This window comes from Pseudochaenichthys georgianus, chromosome 12, assembly GCF_902827115.2.
Source record: "Pseudochaenichthys georgianus chromosome 12, fPseGeo1.2, whole genome shotgun sequence".
NCBI classification, from domain to species: Eukaryota; Metazoa; Chordata; class Actinopteri; order Perciformes; family Channichthyidae; genus Pseudochaenichthys; species Pseudochaenichthys georgianus.
In genome coordinates, this window is record NC_047514.1 from 3285281 (window position 1) to 3299527 (window position 14247).

The window sequence follows — 14247 nt, forward strand, 5'->3', positions numbered from 1 at the left end:
ATATACTTTATTGATCCCAAGTTGGAACATTTGCGTTACATCAGCATGTGTAACAGTTAAATATGCAGTGGTGTTTATTTGAAAATCATTTAGTATAATCACACAAATTCTGTGTTTTATATTTAACAATTCTGTGTTCTTTATTTATTGATTGTTCAATACCTGACAAGGCCGGAGATGAAATATTTGCATACATCATAAGAGTATAATACATTATGTATAATATCAGTTAAAATAAGTGCTTCAACATAGTTAACATTGCTGGAGGTATGCACACATATTGATAGATGTCTTGTAATGCACTATTGAGGAACCTGCGACCCAAGTTTTTCATTCAGTGCAGAACTACACCATAGTTGTGTAGGCCTATATGATATGTCAATAAACCTTAGAACATCTTGAAATCTTGAACGGGATGTGCAAAATAGTCATTATATACAGTCTTTAATTAACTATTAGTAGAGAATAACGAGTAATGAATATACTTTATAGGGATCCTATTAATATCTAATAATAAAAATAATGAAATTCAATAACATGCTTTAACCACCAGGTGTCTCTTTATATCATCTGTGCACCTTTATGGTGTAAATACAGCCTATCTACCAATTGGATCAAATATAAAAGTGAGCCGAATTAGTGTTGATACGGCAAAGAGACGTATTGTGTGAAAAGAAATGTAAGATGTTGTTTAATGGCTGATATATTTATGATCCACGTCACGTTTTCAGTTCCTCATGTTTGTCTTCTCATCAGGGCTATAAATACAGAACTACGGCAGATATGTAATATTTAATGCAGCCGAACCGTGTATTACAATGCCGTTATGTGATGACTTTCAAAGAGAAAAGCAAGCACACTCGGAATAAGGTATTATTTTATTTTTTTGAAATGTTTTCGGTCTGTTTCCGGTATTTGTTAATGACGATGTGCTGTGAGATGTGAGACTGGAATTGCACAGGGGGAAATAACGTATCTTTAGATGCGGATTTTGTTAAACTAATATGTTTGCGCTGTGGACCAACACTATACATTGACGGGGAAGGGGGTAGCAATAAAGATAACACCATTAAACAGTTACACAACATAACAGAAATAATATCGATAGCAGCGTCCCTAGCAACCACCTTGGTAACAATGAAAACGTTGGATGCAATTTCCTGAAGTAATCTTCGTAATAACTAGCAAACTAAAGATCATGTACATCCACTGCACACATAATCTGAAATAACAACTCATATTTCTCGCATCAAATGACATCAAAACGCATTTTAATGGCCAAACTAACTTTAAAATAGGCATTTACACCCAGAATAAAACGAAGTTCGGCCATGTTTTCTTTTTCTGCAGGGAGAAATGATAGCTGGGGATTCTGGGTAGTGTAGTGTCTTCTGCCATCCTTTACTCCGAAAAAAGATTTGTTTCTCCGAATCGAAGGGGAAAAATACAAAAGCATTGCACACAATTTAAACCAATCAATGTTGTGTAATTAACAAGGATAATCTGGTGTTTTTTAGTCGATGAGTAGTGCAGATATCACTGTAAAATCAATCGTCAGTAAGGGGAATATTTACTTCCGGGTGTACAATTCTCCGCTATCCAATGAGAATGGACGCTCACATTGCCTTTAAGGGCAGTCGACACAAACGAATGCCGTGCTTCCATGAGCGTCCATAGAAGCACATGGACATCCCGGAAAGCTGAAAATGGACGCTAAGGCCCCCCCCCTTGCGTTGAAAATGGACGCTAAGGCCCCCCCCCTTGCGTTGAAAATGGACGCTAAGGCCCCCCCCCTTGCGTTGGAAAAAGCCGGCAGGGGACTTGACATAACGTCAACATAGGCCGACCTGGGAGTGAGGATGTGTTGACCAACCCGACGGACTCTGAACAGAGACAAGAGAGTCATCAGAGAAAGAATCTAACAAGTTTCATGAAAACAGAAATCAACCCAATCACAGCTGCAGCCCCTCTTCTACCTGAGCAGGTGAGGCTAACAGCTCTGCCAGGTGAGCAGGTGTTTCTATCTGAGCCTGAGCTTCGACAGTCCAGGAGAGCAGACTCATGGCCTCCACACTGGAACTCTTTGGTCGACATTGGAGCCTCCTTTTCTTCATAGGGCGCCCCCTGGAGGACTGAAGGAGCCCCACAGTCAAGATCCCTGCATACGACCTCTGCATCCTGCTGGTCAAAGTCAGCCTCACACACTGAGGACCACGATGGGTTAGACTCGTCAGACTTCACCTCCAGTCTGCCTGAGCACAGACTAGTCCCATCCAGCAGCCTGACAGAGTCTTGAGAGGACAGAAGATAAGAATAAAAGAAGGGTCATGAAACAATATTTCAATGATTCAAACTGGACCCAGTTGCAACACGAGTTCCTCATTAACAACAGAAAACATATTTTATAACAAAACAGACTGCTATTTTACCATCACATCGACGTATTGCACTTTAACAAGTGTATCTATTTGTGATCACTTTCACTATGTATTCAAACAATAACACATCATCATCTGCAGATGTCTCCTTTATGCTCCTTCTCTTCAGGTATTCCAACATCTCTGCTTTCACACAGAGACTCTTTAATTCATGTGTTTAGTATAAGTTGTTCTTGGCAAGTGTGGCGCCATCGTTGAATTCAAGCTGTTGTTTGTAAATTGATGTTGTGTGTTCCATAAGATTGTGAATTGTAGCATTATTTATTGTATTGTGAAAAAAAAGAATATATATAAAATGTAATTGATGTTGTCACAGATGGGTTTACCTGAGCAGGTTAGATTCAGGGTGTAGATAGAGGAATATGCTTCTGCACACTCCCTCAGAGAAGATCCAGACTGAACAGAGTCAAGATTGATCCTCCACACAAGTGTCTCTGAGAAGTCTGTGCTCTCTCCTACAGAAACAGCAGAGCCACAGTTCAGATCCCTGCAGGCAACGTTTGCTTCTTTCAGGGTCCTGAAAGAGTCAAAGCCCCATACTGGTCTCCATTCTCCCTGATGTTTCACCTCCAGTGTTCCTGCACAGCGACTGTCTGCTCCCACCAACCTGACACCAGGGTCTGCACAGATGTCATGTAATTGCTTTTAGCAGATTTTAATAATTAGCGCTTCGGAGTCCGAGGGAATGATTAAATTATTAATACAAAAACATAAATTAAATATTAATTGCTCTTAATGATGTATCATACTGAAACACATTGATTGATACAAAAGGACCTGACATGGACTCATCACACAAACACCACCACTGTATAATCAGTAATAGTGGTACTGATGAAAAGCTGCTGATGGCTTGTTGTTTTCACTTTTGTTCACTAACACGGTGAAATTATAAAGGATAAAACTAGGAACAGCACTTAGTGGGGAAGTCTACATCATGATATATGTTAAAGGGTTGTTTTCAGAATTAAACTACTTTATTAGTTATTGGTATATTAAACCAGTGTTTCTCAAACTTTTTCATACCAAGGACCACTTAACCAATAAACCACCACCTAACTCCACAAATATAAAAAAACACATCGTTTTTCTAGAACAGATTACAAATCGCCTGAAAATGGTACAAACAAGTGGCCACATGTGTGATGAAAATGTTGTGCTGGGCTATATCATGCAATTGAAAGTGAAACTTAAGCTCGCTCCATTGCGGAGATATTCCCGCGAGAGTGCGGAAAACTTAAATTAATGTATTTATTTCAAATGTGAAATTTTACCAATATACTCACGGACCACTAGGGGGCGCTCACGGACCACCAGTGGTCCGCGGACCACACTTTGAGAAGCACTGAAAACATCATGATATATGTTAAAGGGTTGTTTTCAGAATTAAACTACTTTATTAGTTATTGGTATATTAAACTGAGCAGTTTACCTGTTGAGCTGCATCCTTCTTGGAGTCCTGAGGAGAAAATCAGAAGATACGGTCATTTTGTACAGAGTTTTCTATTATCTATGTCTGTGAACTCACTTTGGAGTCCTTTCAACAGGACTAACGCTGAGAATAACATGTTAATACAGAAAACATAAATCAGTTTATTTAGAGTTAAAGCAACAGTTAATTTCAGGAAATATGCTTCTTCAATTTAAACGATTAACGGTGCAACATCATCACACTTAACATGTTTTACAGCAACAATAAAATAGCGATCGTAAATTGTTGTCAGAAAAAATCTGTTAATAGTTTATCGTGGAATTAGGAGGAACCACACAGGAGAAAATATACAAGGACTACAGCACGGTCACAAAACTTCTCGTAACCACCGCTAAACTAAAGGCTGCAAATGTTGGGTGTTATGAAATGTAGTCGTCTCATTTAGACACTTGTAGCAACCACCATTTTTAAACTGACGTATTTTATTCATAGCACAAAACATTCAAATCTCTCCCCTTATTTCAGGATATCAACCAAAAACACATTCCGAAATCTGCTTGGATCCTTTCAAAATGACAAAAAATAAATAATCCAAACTTTGTTGAGTTTAGACTGTGAGAGAAAGAGGAACTAAGGTAAATAGTTTCAGTTTTAAGAATCAGCACCTTCTGACCCGATGTCTCCTGCTCCTCTCTTCCTCTATCTTTGATATCTTATAAGAAAAGAGTTCTGTTTGCAGCGCATAGGCTCCCACTGATGCTGTGTGTATTTGTGTCTTCAATAGTCTGTGTGTGTGTGTTTGCACATTTGTGAGTGTGTGTTTTATATTTGCATGTGTTTGTGCGTGTCTGTGTGTTGTTAAAATTTGTTTTTGTGAGTGCATGCGTGTGTTTGTTAGTACGTATGTGTGTGTGTATGTGAGAGTTTGTATGTGTGTGAGGGTGTGTCCTTGTGTGGAAGTGTGTGATTTTGTGATTCAGAATCACAATATCTTTATTCGTCCCAAAGAGGGGAAATTTACAAATTTCAAAAGGACTTTGTGGGTTTGTGTAAGACAGGGAGTAAAGTGACGCCACTTTTGCCTAAAAACCAGACAGTGTAAATATATGGACCTCATGTATATCCAAAAACCAGATGGTGTGTGCATGTATCCGCCCCCTATAGGTCAGTAGCTGTAAGTCTCCAGTAAGCTGCTTCGAGTTGCTCAGTGACCTATGCTCTGTCCGATGTTGATGATCTCTGTGTTTACTCCAGAATCCTGCCTAAGTGTGTTACTGTGTGAACATTTTTGTGACTGCTTGTTGAAGTGTTTGAGTGTGTTTCTTACCATGTGTGTGTGTGTGTGTGTGTGTGTGTGTGTGTGTGTGTGTGTGTGTGTGTGTGTGTGTGTGTGTGTGTGTGTGTGTGTGTGTGTGTGTGTGTGTGTGTGTGTGCGTGTGTGTGTGCGTGTGTGTGTGTGTGTGTGTGTGTGTGTGTGTGTGTGTGTGTGTGTGTGAAAATGTGTGTATGTAAGATAGTCTGTAAAGTACCTCATTGCCTCAGAGTGTGTGTGTGTGTGTGTGTGTGTGTGTGTGTGTGTGTGTGTGTGTGTGTGTGTGTGTGTGTGTGTGTGTGTGTGTGTGTGTGTGTGTGTGTGTGTGTGTGTGTGTGTGTGTGTGTGTGTGTGTGTGTGTGTGTGTGTGTGTGTGTGTGTGTGTGTGTGTGTGTGTGTGTGTGTGTGTGTGTGTGTGTGTGTGTGTGTGTGTAACTTTGTAAATGTTGTACACAGAATTATAGAGAGAATTATAAAAAACATGTTAACATGGAAATCCCAACCACACACACATCACGAGTGATAAGGACATGCAACATATTGAACAACAACTCGCATCACACTGTTGCCCCTTCTTCAGCAAAGCAGTTCCAGGGCCAGTTCGGAGCTAGTGCCCGATTAAGCACCGGTTCTTCCTGTTTCCACCGCAGAGAGGCCGGCTCTTGGCCCCGAAAACCGGTTCTTAACTTGCCCCACTTGATTGCCCGTCAACAACCAAATGTGTCATGCTTATGTCGGAGACTGGCGCAAGATTAACCTGAGAAATAACAGTTCATGGCGAGTACAGCAGTAGTGCTAAACAAAGTGACTAGAACGCGACCACACACTTATAAAACATACTTACATAAAGGGAGGCAACACTAACCAGGCTTAGTGTGATGCTGTTTGTTTTTACCTTATCCATTCGCTGTTATTTCAAATACCAGCACACTGCCTCATAAGTTTTCCTGTTGTTTTTTATTATAGCAGCTATCAGGTGGAATCAGTACATGGGCTACACAAGTAAAATCATAAAGACAAAATACGCTGGTTAAATTTGCCTGTAGAAAACGGCTAATGCCACAATATGATAATACACTTTCAAGATAATCAGATTAGCTTCGGTTGCTATGACATAATCACCTGTCTAATACCAGAGAAACTTTAATAACGATGTTGTGATGCCAAACCGCGTAAATTCAGTCCGAAACACATTCACCTATGGAGTTGGGGGATATGCATTAGTTGATTGTGCGACAGACTGAATTACTGCTCTCCAGTGGATGCTGCCGTGAGTTAACGGTAGACTAAACTCCAGTGGACGAGCAGAACTGCAGCGGTCGGTAAATGCAGCTGAACCATATTAACAAACAATGAACCAGAGCTTCGTACAATTAATAGCAACATGAACATCGACCCGACGCAGTGCCCCATGGTTGCTGTTGTTGTGACAGGCGTTGCTGAGAAAATCAGCGGCATACACGGTAATGTCATGATGCAGCACCAGTCGTGCTCTAGGCGGTGGAAACACAACTGGGGCAGTGGTAGAGCACAACTCTGAGACACACTATTTAAAGACACAGACACACTCACTGTGGAGGCGTTAACGTAATTCCTCAATATGAATATAAACACACCCATGTGAAGTTCAATAAAAAATATATTTACCTGAAGAAAAATAGAATAGAAGTGGATTTCTACCTGAGCCCCACAGCAGCAGCAGCAGCAGCAGCAGCAGCAGCAGCAGCAGCAGCAGCAGCAGCTGATCAATGTCAGTCGGTCTGTTTGCCTGTCTGTCTGTCCCTCTATTCTGAGCATCTCATGTTCTGTCTTCGCTTTATATCAGCGTACAGGGAGAGGTGAAGCTTCATTGGAAAATATCTAATCGTGTATAAGTCGTTTTCATATCCGATCGTATATATATATCTGATTGATATCTGATCTTATATCGTATTTATATCTGATCGTAACACCACGCCTCTCTTCTCCCACACAGTGTTGCCACATTGAGGGGAATTATTAAACGCTAGTCATTAGCAGTAAAACAAGTAAGCTTTAAGACAGCTTTGCTTATCTTTCTTGCAGTGCAGACGCTTTTCTGCTTGCTCCTGCCTCTGCTTACTTTTTATGCTGATTTTCCTATTCTTATTCTCTGAAAACTTCGAGCAGCGGCTCCTGGACATTAACCTATCACTGGGACAGTTCATCTTCGTAAATAGATGGAGGTTTTCAGCCATATTTCAACATTTTTACGGCGACTGTTCCAGTCAGGCTTTCGTCCAAACCACAGCACTGAGACTGCTCTTGTAAAGGTCTTTAACGACATCCACTTAAACACAGACAGTGGCAGAACTTCAGTGTTAGTATTATTAGATCTCAGTGCTGCGTTTGACACTGTTGACCACAGCATATTACTGGACCGACTGGAAAACTGGGTGGGACTTTCGGAAACAGTTCTAAATTGGTTTAAATCCTACCTAAAGGATAGAAATAACTTTGTTTCTATAGGTAAATACACATCTGAGTTGACAAATATGACATGTGGGGTTCCTCAAGGCTCCATCTTGGGGCCTCTTCTCTTTAACATCTACATGCTACCACTGGCTCAGATAATGAAGAACAACAAAATAAGTTACCATAGCTATGCAGATGACACACAAATGTACGTAACAATTTCACCAGGAGACTATGCTCCAATTCAAACACTGAGTAAGTGCATTGAACAAATCAATGACTGGATGTGTCAGAACTTTCTCCAATTAAACAAAGATAAAACTGAGGTAATGGTTTTTGGAGCCAAGGCAGAATGTTTAAAAGTTAGCGCTGAGCTTCAGTCTGCAATGTTCAAACCAACAGATAAAGCCAGAAATCTAGGTGTAGTCATGGACCCTGACCTGAGTTTCAACAGTCACATTAAAACAGTTACTAAATCAGCCTACTATCACCTAAAGAACATATCTAGGATTAAATGACTAATGTCACAGCAGGATTTGGAAAAACTTGTCCATGCCTTTATCTTCAGTAGACTCGACTACTGCAATGGTGTCTTCACAGGTCTCACTAAAAAATCTATTAGAAAGCTGCAGCTGATTCAGAACGCCGCTGCTCGAGTCCTCACTAACACTAAGAAAGTGGATCACATCACTCCTGTTCTGAAGTCTTTACACTGGCTTCCTGTGTGTCAAAGAATAGATTTCAAAATACTGCTGCTGGTTTATAAAGCACTGAATGGTTTAGGCCCAAAATACATTACTGACCTCCTGCTAAACTATGAACCATCCAGATCTCTCAGGTCTTCAGGGACTGGTCAGCTTTCTGTCCCCAGAGTCAGAACTAAACATGGTAAAGCAGCGTTCAGTTATTATGCTCCAAATATCTGGAACAAACTCCCAGAAACCTGCAGGTCCGCTGCAACTCTTATTACTTTTAAATCCAGGCTGAAGACTTTTCTTTTTGTCGCTGCTTTTAATTGAACTATTCATATCTTAAACTGCACTGTAACTTTTATCCATGTACTTTTTCTTGTAATGTTTAATTGAACTATTTATATTTTAGACTGCACTGTAACTTTTATCCATGTATTTTTCCTTAATGTTTATTTGATTAGCTTTTCTTTTTTAATGCTTAATGTCTTTCATTTTTATTTATTTTTGTAAAGCACTTTGAATTGCCTTGCGTTGAAAAGTGCTCTATAAATAAACTTGCCTTGCCTTGCCTTGCCTAAATGTGCAATTTCAAATAACATTCTCTTTCACATGCCTTCAGAATGACTCAAATTGGATTTTGCTGCCGAATATTTTTAAGCAAGCAACTCCAGAACAAAGAAAATAACTCAACAAAGACAGGTGCAAAAAACTAAGTATTTACTTACTAAAGTATAACAAGGATACACAAATATAGGCAGGCTAAGTAAAGGATAGGGTAAACCAGAGTCCAGCGTAAAAACAGGTAAACAAGGACTGTATTCACAGAGGTCCAAAAAGCACAAGTTTGCATTTACACAATAACCATTATGTGGTCTATAAACCACACATCATATTAAATCTCCTGTTTTTGGTCTCTACCTACCCCTCAAGGAAATAGTTAGCTTTTTAAATGCTAAATGTTTTACTTTGTTACCAGCTAACTGTGTGTCTGCCAGAACATTGATATCTAGGTGATAATTATTTGCAGGGTTATACTAGTGACCTCTTTTACATTGCCAACACTTAAATAAAAGTATGAATCAAGTTTCAGGTCTCAAACATACAGCTGTTTCTTGTATAAACAACTAAGTTTAGGTGCACCTTAAATTCAAATTAAATGTTTGTCACCAACAAAAATTCAAAATACCGCCTATGATGCTTTCTTATTTACTATTTTGTAAAGGTTTTATGTCTATGTCTATTACTTTTCAAATACAGTATCAATTCTATACAAAGAAGAAAAAGAGATGAGATAAACAACAGAGCAGGAAAAGGAAAAGTGGAGGAAGACAGAAGAGTCATCCTCAGCCTCGGGCATTATCTGCCCAGATAATGATGGGGTGAGGATCTGTGCCACCGGGTGGCGGGGGTGGCAGTGGACCTAGTTGACTCTCATGGACCAGCTGGACAGTCAAAAGGACAAACAGACAGCCACTTCATCCAGCCCTGCTTATTATGAATGTATTTAGTCATCCAATTCTTCCCATATTTGCTCTCGAACTAACAGGGAGAAACACAGAGCAAGAGCTATCTCTTGTGAGAGTGGAGTAAGAAACTCGCAGAAAAATCTGTCCGAAAAAAAAAGAGATGGACAGGCAGCCTGATTGTTGATGACTTACTCTTATCCCTCAGTCATGTCACCATTAGAGGAAAAAACAGGGCAGGATGAATTATTTTTAACCGTGACAGGATATGATCCTAATCTAATCTCCTGATAGCCAGAGGTAAGAGAACAAGTTGAGACATGTGACGTAATACATCGTTGCCCACACCTTTAATAAATCCTCCTAAACAGCGCCAGAAACATGGTCATTTTTATTTCAACTTGAATGCATATCAGCATCATAGCTCTGTTTTTATTACCTCAACCAAGGAATTATTTGGTAGGCAGTTTATTGGAGGGTTTGGTTGTTTTTTGGCTATAGGGAAAACTTCTGCTTTCGACAGCACGGCATTATGGGTAATTTGTAAAGTTTTGCTGTCGAGAGCATCAGTGTATTCATGTGCCAATGATCAGCTGTCATAGGAATGAACGAGGCCCCGCCTGCGACGCTGTATCCAGTTCTTATAATACATCCTTGAACGAATAAAGGAGAGCATTTCATCAGGTTTTATAGCACATTAGCATGTTTTCGTAGCAAAGGGGCATCCAAGCAGGCAGGTTGCTGCGTTTCTTTTAAACCTGGACGCACCAAGCAAGGGGCAATCATCCCCCTGCGTCTAAAAGTGACCAAACATTTAAAGAGAGTATTTTTTTTAATTGATTTGGATTTTCATATTTTACATACTTTATTCAATAGACATCCTCTTTTCACAATTCTCTTCTGTAGCTTACATGTTGTCAGAATTTTGATGTGTGGACCTGAATGCAGACACAGACTCAAGAGTGAGATGAATGAAGGGAATTAAGGAATGAAAGTGGAATGAGCCGGGAGATGGCTGGCTAAGGCAGAGGGCACAAGGGCGTTGAGATCTGGCTGCATCAGCTGGAGCTTTGTGGCTGAAAATGAGGGAGAATGGCATAAGCTGGCTGGTGGTAGCAGGTGGTGAACTGGTTGGGGAACAGGTTGGCAATGATTTTGAAGCAAATAGAAAGCCTTTACAATATAAACAGAAGGAGACCAAACACGTGGCCCTGGAGAACACCTTGCTAGAGTGGCAGTGGCAGAAGGACAGTGGTGAATGCCTATAAACATAATAGAAACAGAAGAATGGTGTTGATGATGTGTGATAAGCGTTTGACCAACCATATTAGGCTTGGGAATTCTTGGCCTGATCCAATTGGCTGACTTCAGTCCAAATCTAGCTGCACCATGCTAATTCTATCCCAAATTGGTTTATGTCCCAGAAATGATTTGGCATTTTCTGATCCCTCATCTATAAATCAATGTTTTTTTCAATAAGTTTTATGATTAGATTCTTGAAATAGGGTTATAAAAAGCTATATTAATGTTCCTGTTTTGTTATAAAGCAGTAACTGTTGGATGATAACAGCAAGAGCTGAAGTAACTTAAGTGGTCCTCCCTATCCAATTTACAAAAAGGAAGCAACTTATAAATAAATAACACCGAAGACGCTAAAGGGCTAACAACCATTTCATATTACAGTCAATTACAGATGCTAAATAATCAATTTTTTCAATGGTAATTATATACATTTCATTGTCAAGTGACAATGTATTCCGCTTCCCAGTCCTTGTACTTTCTCGCCCCTTTATCCCCAACTGAAACTACTTTTAGCAGCTTTATTTTCTGTCTGAGTGATTCACATCCAGGCTCTTTGCCTTGCTCTCCAGTCTGTTTTATACCCCTTTTACCTTCTCCACTCCCTCTCCATAGTCCAGTTGCATTTCCCATTATCAAAACCATTTTGCCATTCAGAAGCTGCCTGCTGCTTTCTGAGTCCGCCTTTCATAAAAAAGTGCTCTCTCTTCCATGAATATGTAGTATTAATAGCAAGTACCTAGCATCCAACTTCTACTGCAGTCTCACAAATGGAAATGTTAGAAGGTTTGCATCACATTCTCACTATAGGAGTCAAAAGAGCAAGTGCCACACCAATGGCCCTATATGAATTTTCTTTCAGGTTACGGCTGAATGATTGATTACGTTAATCTAAAAGAGTGGCAGCTCAATAGCGGCCCTTAAGGTTCCATTAGCCCTACTGTTCGATAATGACTTGTTCTTGTGCAATGCATTTAACTGGCTGTAATGACTCATCTAATGGTATACTCCCCATTAACTCTATTCAACATACATTTGCCTTCTTCCAACACAGAGGCATGATGACATAGCTCTTACAGTCTATTGCATGTTAGCTGTAATAGACGATAGATGGTCTATGTCAGTTGTTTAAAGTGGGTAACAGAACAAACAGCCCTGACATATTAGCACAATGTAAAAGTGCTCATTCAAACATCCATTTAGGACAACAATGCATCAAATGTTCCCACCTCTTACCCTTTTTATCTCAATGGTGGTCCTTTCTTTACTGGACACTTTCTTTCATTAATTCTATTTTTAAATGATCAGCAGGATATTCTCTAGCGACAGTGATATCCTCACACTGTAGCTGCTGTGATTTACAGCAGGTTCCTAATTCAATGTCTCAGTGTGATCAGTGAGCTCTGGCTCTAGAAGAAGTGTCAGCATCTTAATGTTCTGTTATGTCACAGGTTTTGTAAGAAATTGGATTCAACCTGTTCCTATAATACACTAATTATTTTAATCAACCGAATTCTCGTTTGACATGCTTTTATACATTGTTCGACTGTCAACCTGTGCTGATGTTTTTCTTGTATATTACTGAATGTAAAAACACAAAACTTAATTTCCTCCCGGGATAAATATGTTATCTGTTGTGTTACTGATTGTAATGCTTTTTACAGCAGCAGTGTGTCAGTGCATGATGGTCAGAGGAGCTGTGTACCACGAGTATGCTCAGCAGGATCTCTTCAGCTTTATTGTTGGACCGCCGGTTATTCTTACGGCCTGCAATGAGCTCAAATTGAAAAGAGAAAGGGACAGCAGATGTGGTGTCAAAATGTGCCGCGGTTCCAACTCAATCTCCAATTCAAATCCCTCAGTTTCAGACATGGCATGTTTGGTTACTAAGCAGGTTTTTGAGAGCCAAGACAGACCAGCATTGTATGAAAAAAACCATCCATAACAACTAGGGCCGTATCCAGGATTTCCTAAATACCGAGGTCCAAACATGCTAGGGGGGTTCGGGGGATACCCCCCGAGATTTTCGGGATTTTCCTGATCTAGTTAGGTGCGTTTTAAGTCCTGTCGGGGGTCACACATTGGATAATATATTGATTTCAAACCATGTCAGTGGGCTGACAATGTCAGCATCAATTATTTTTGAAAGTGTAATACATCATAAGAATCAGTTGATTGTTGCTATTAATGATCTGGACATGCAGAAGAGGCTAAAGTGATCACAAAACATTGTCAACATTCATTTTCCATGTCTCTCTCCTTTCCATAACCTGCCCCTCTCTTCCATATTCTTGAGTCTCTCTGTCTTCTTCCTGTTCATTACTCTCTCTGTCCTCTACTCTTTCTCTTTGTTCAATCTCTCCCTCGTTGTTTACTTTTTGCTCCTCCTCACTTGTCGCTCCTGCCAGTGAATTAAAAGCAATTCAGTAGTTTAGTTAATTTCACTTGTTTGATTGCATTTTTAAAATTTTTGATTTTGATTCTCAAAAGAGAACAAAGATGTAAGCAAATTGTGTTTTATACAATTGTATGTTATGACATCATAACTGCAATAGATGTATGTTGTTTAAAAATGATACCTATTGTAAATGAAGACATTACATTGCATTTAGCTGACGCTTTTATCCAAAGACTATTGTTATAGATAGATAGATAGTTATTAAGCCTACATTCTTCTGTCCGACTGTACCTGCAGTTCCTCCCTGACTTCCATCACTTTCTCTCTCTCTCTTTCTCTCTGCCTGTCCTGTCTCTTCCGTAACAAAGCTGAGCTTCGACTGACGTAGTCTTTTCATTATATCTGAGTCAGTGTAAAAAGAAAACAATACAATGTTATATCTTCAATGTTTTACTCAAATTGAAATGAAAGAAAAGCATTACAACGTTTGTTAAAAGGTAATCCTTCTGACATTGGATGAATGTAATTAACTTTAGCTCTCTAGCTAGTTTATTCACGCTATTTAAACCAAAGTATAGCCTATAGCTGCAATATAAGTTAGTGTGCATGTTGTGACACTGACTAACGTAGAGCGTTCACACAAGATCTGCTGGTCATATGTCCTGATGAACAGAAACACAAGCAGCCCGCTGGACTCAGACCTCTAGATACCTCATCACTCCTCCGCTGCTCCGGTACAAGTCCGGTCTGCGGTGGTTTGTTGATACATGTCGTCTTCTT

At 39.8% G+C, this 14247-nt stretch overlaps 1 protein-coding gene across 1 annotated transcript in view; it reads right to left on the minus strand.

Moving 5' to 3' along the window:
* LOC117456516 (scavenger receptor cysteine-rich type 1 protein M130-like) overlaps window positions 1-3884 on the minus strand; it is a 46748-nt gene extending 42864 nt beyond the window's left edge. Inside the window, exons 1-3 of the mRNA XM_071205077.1 lie at window positions 3871-3884; window positions 2942-3045; window positions 1977-2297 (exon numbers count right to left, since the gene is read on the minus strand). Coding sequence (XP_071061178.1) covers window positions 1977-2297; window positions 2942-3045; window positions 3871-3884 — 439 coding nt within the window. The remainder of the gene's footprint in view (window positions 1-1976; window positions 2298-2941; window positions 3046-3870) is intronic.
* Window positions 3885-14247: the final 10363 nt, after the last annotated feature.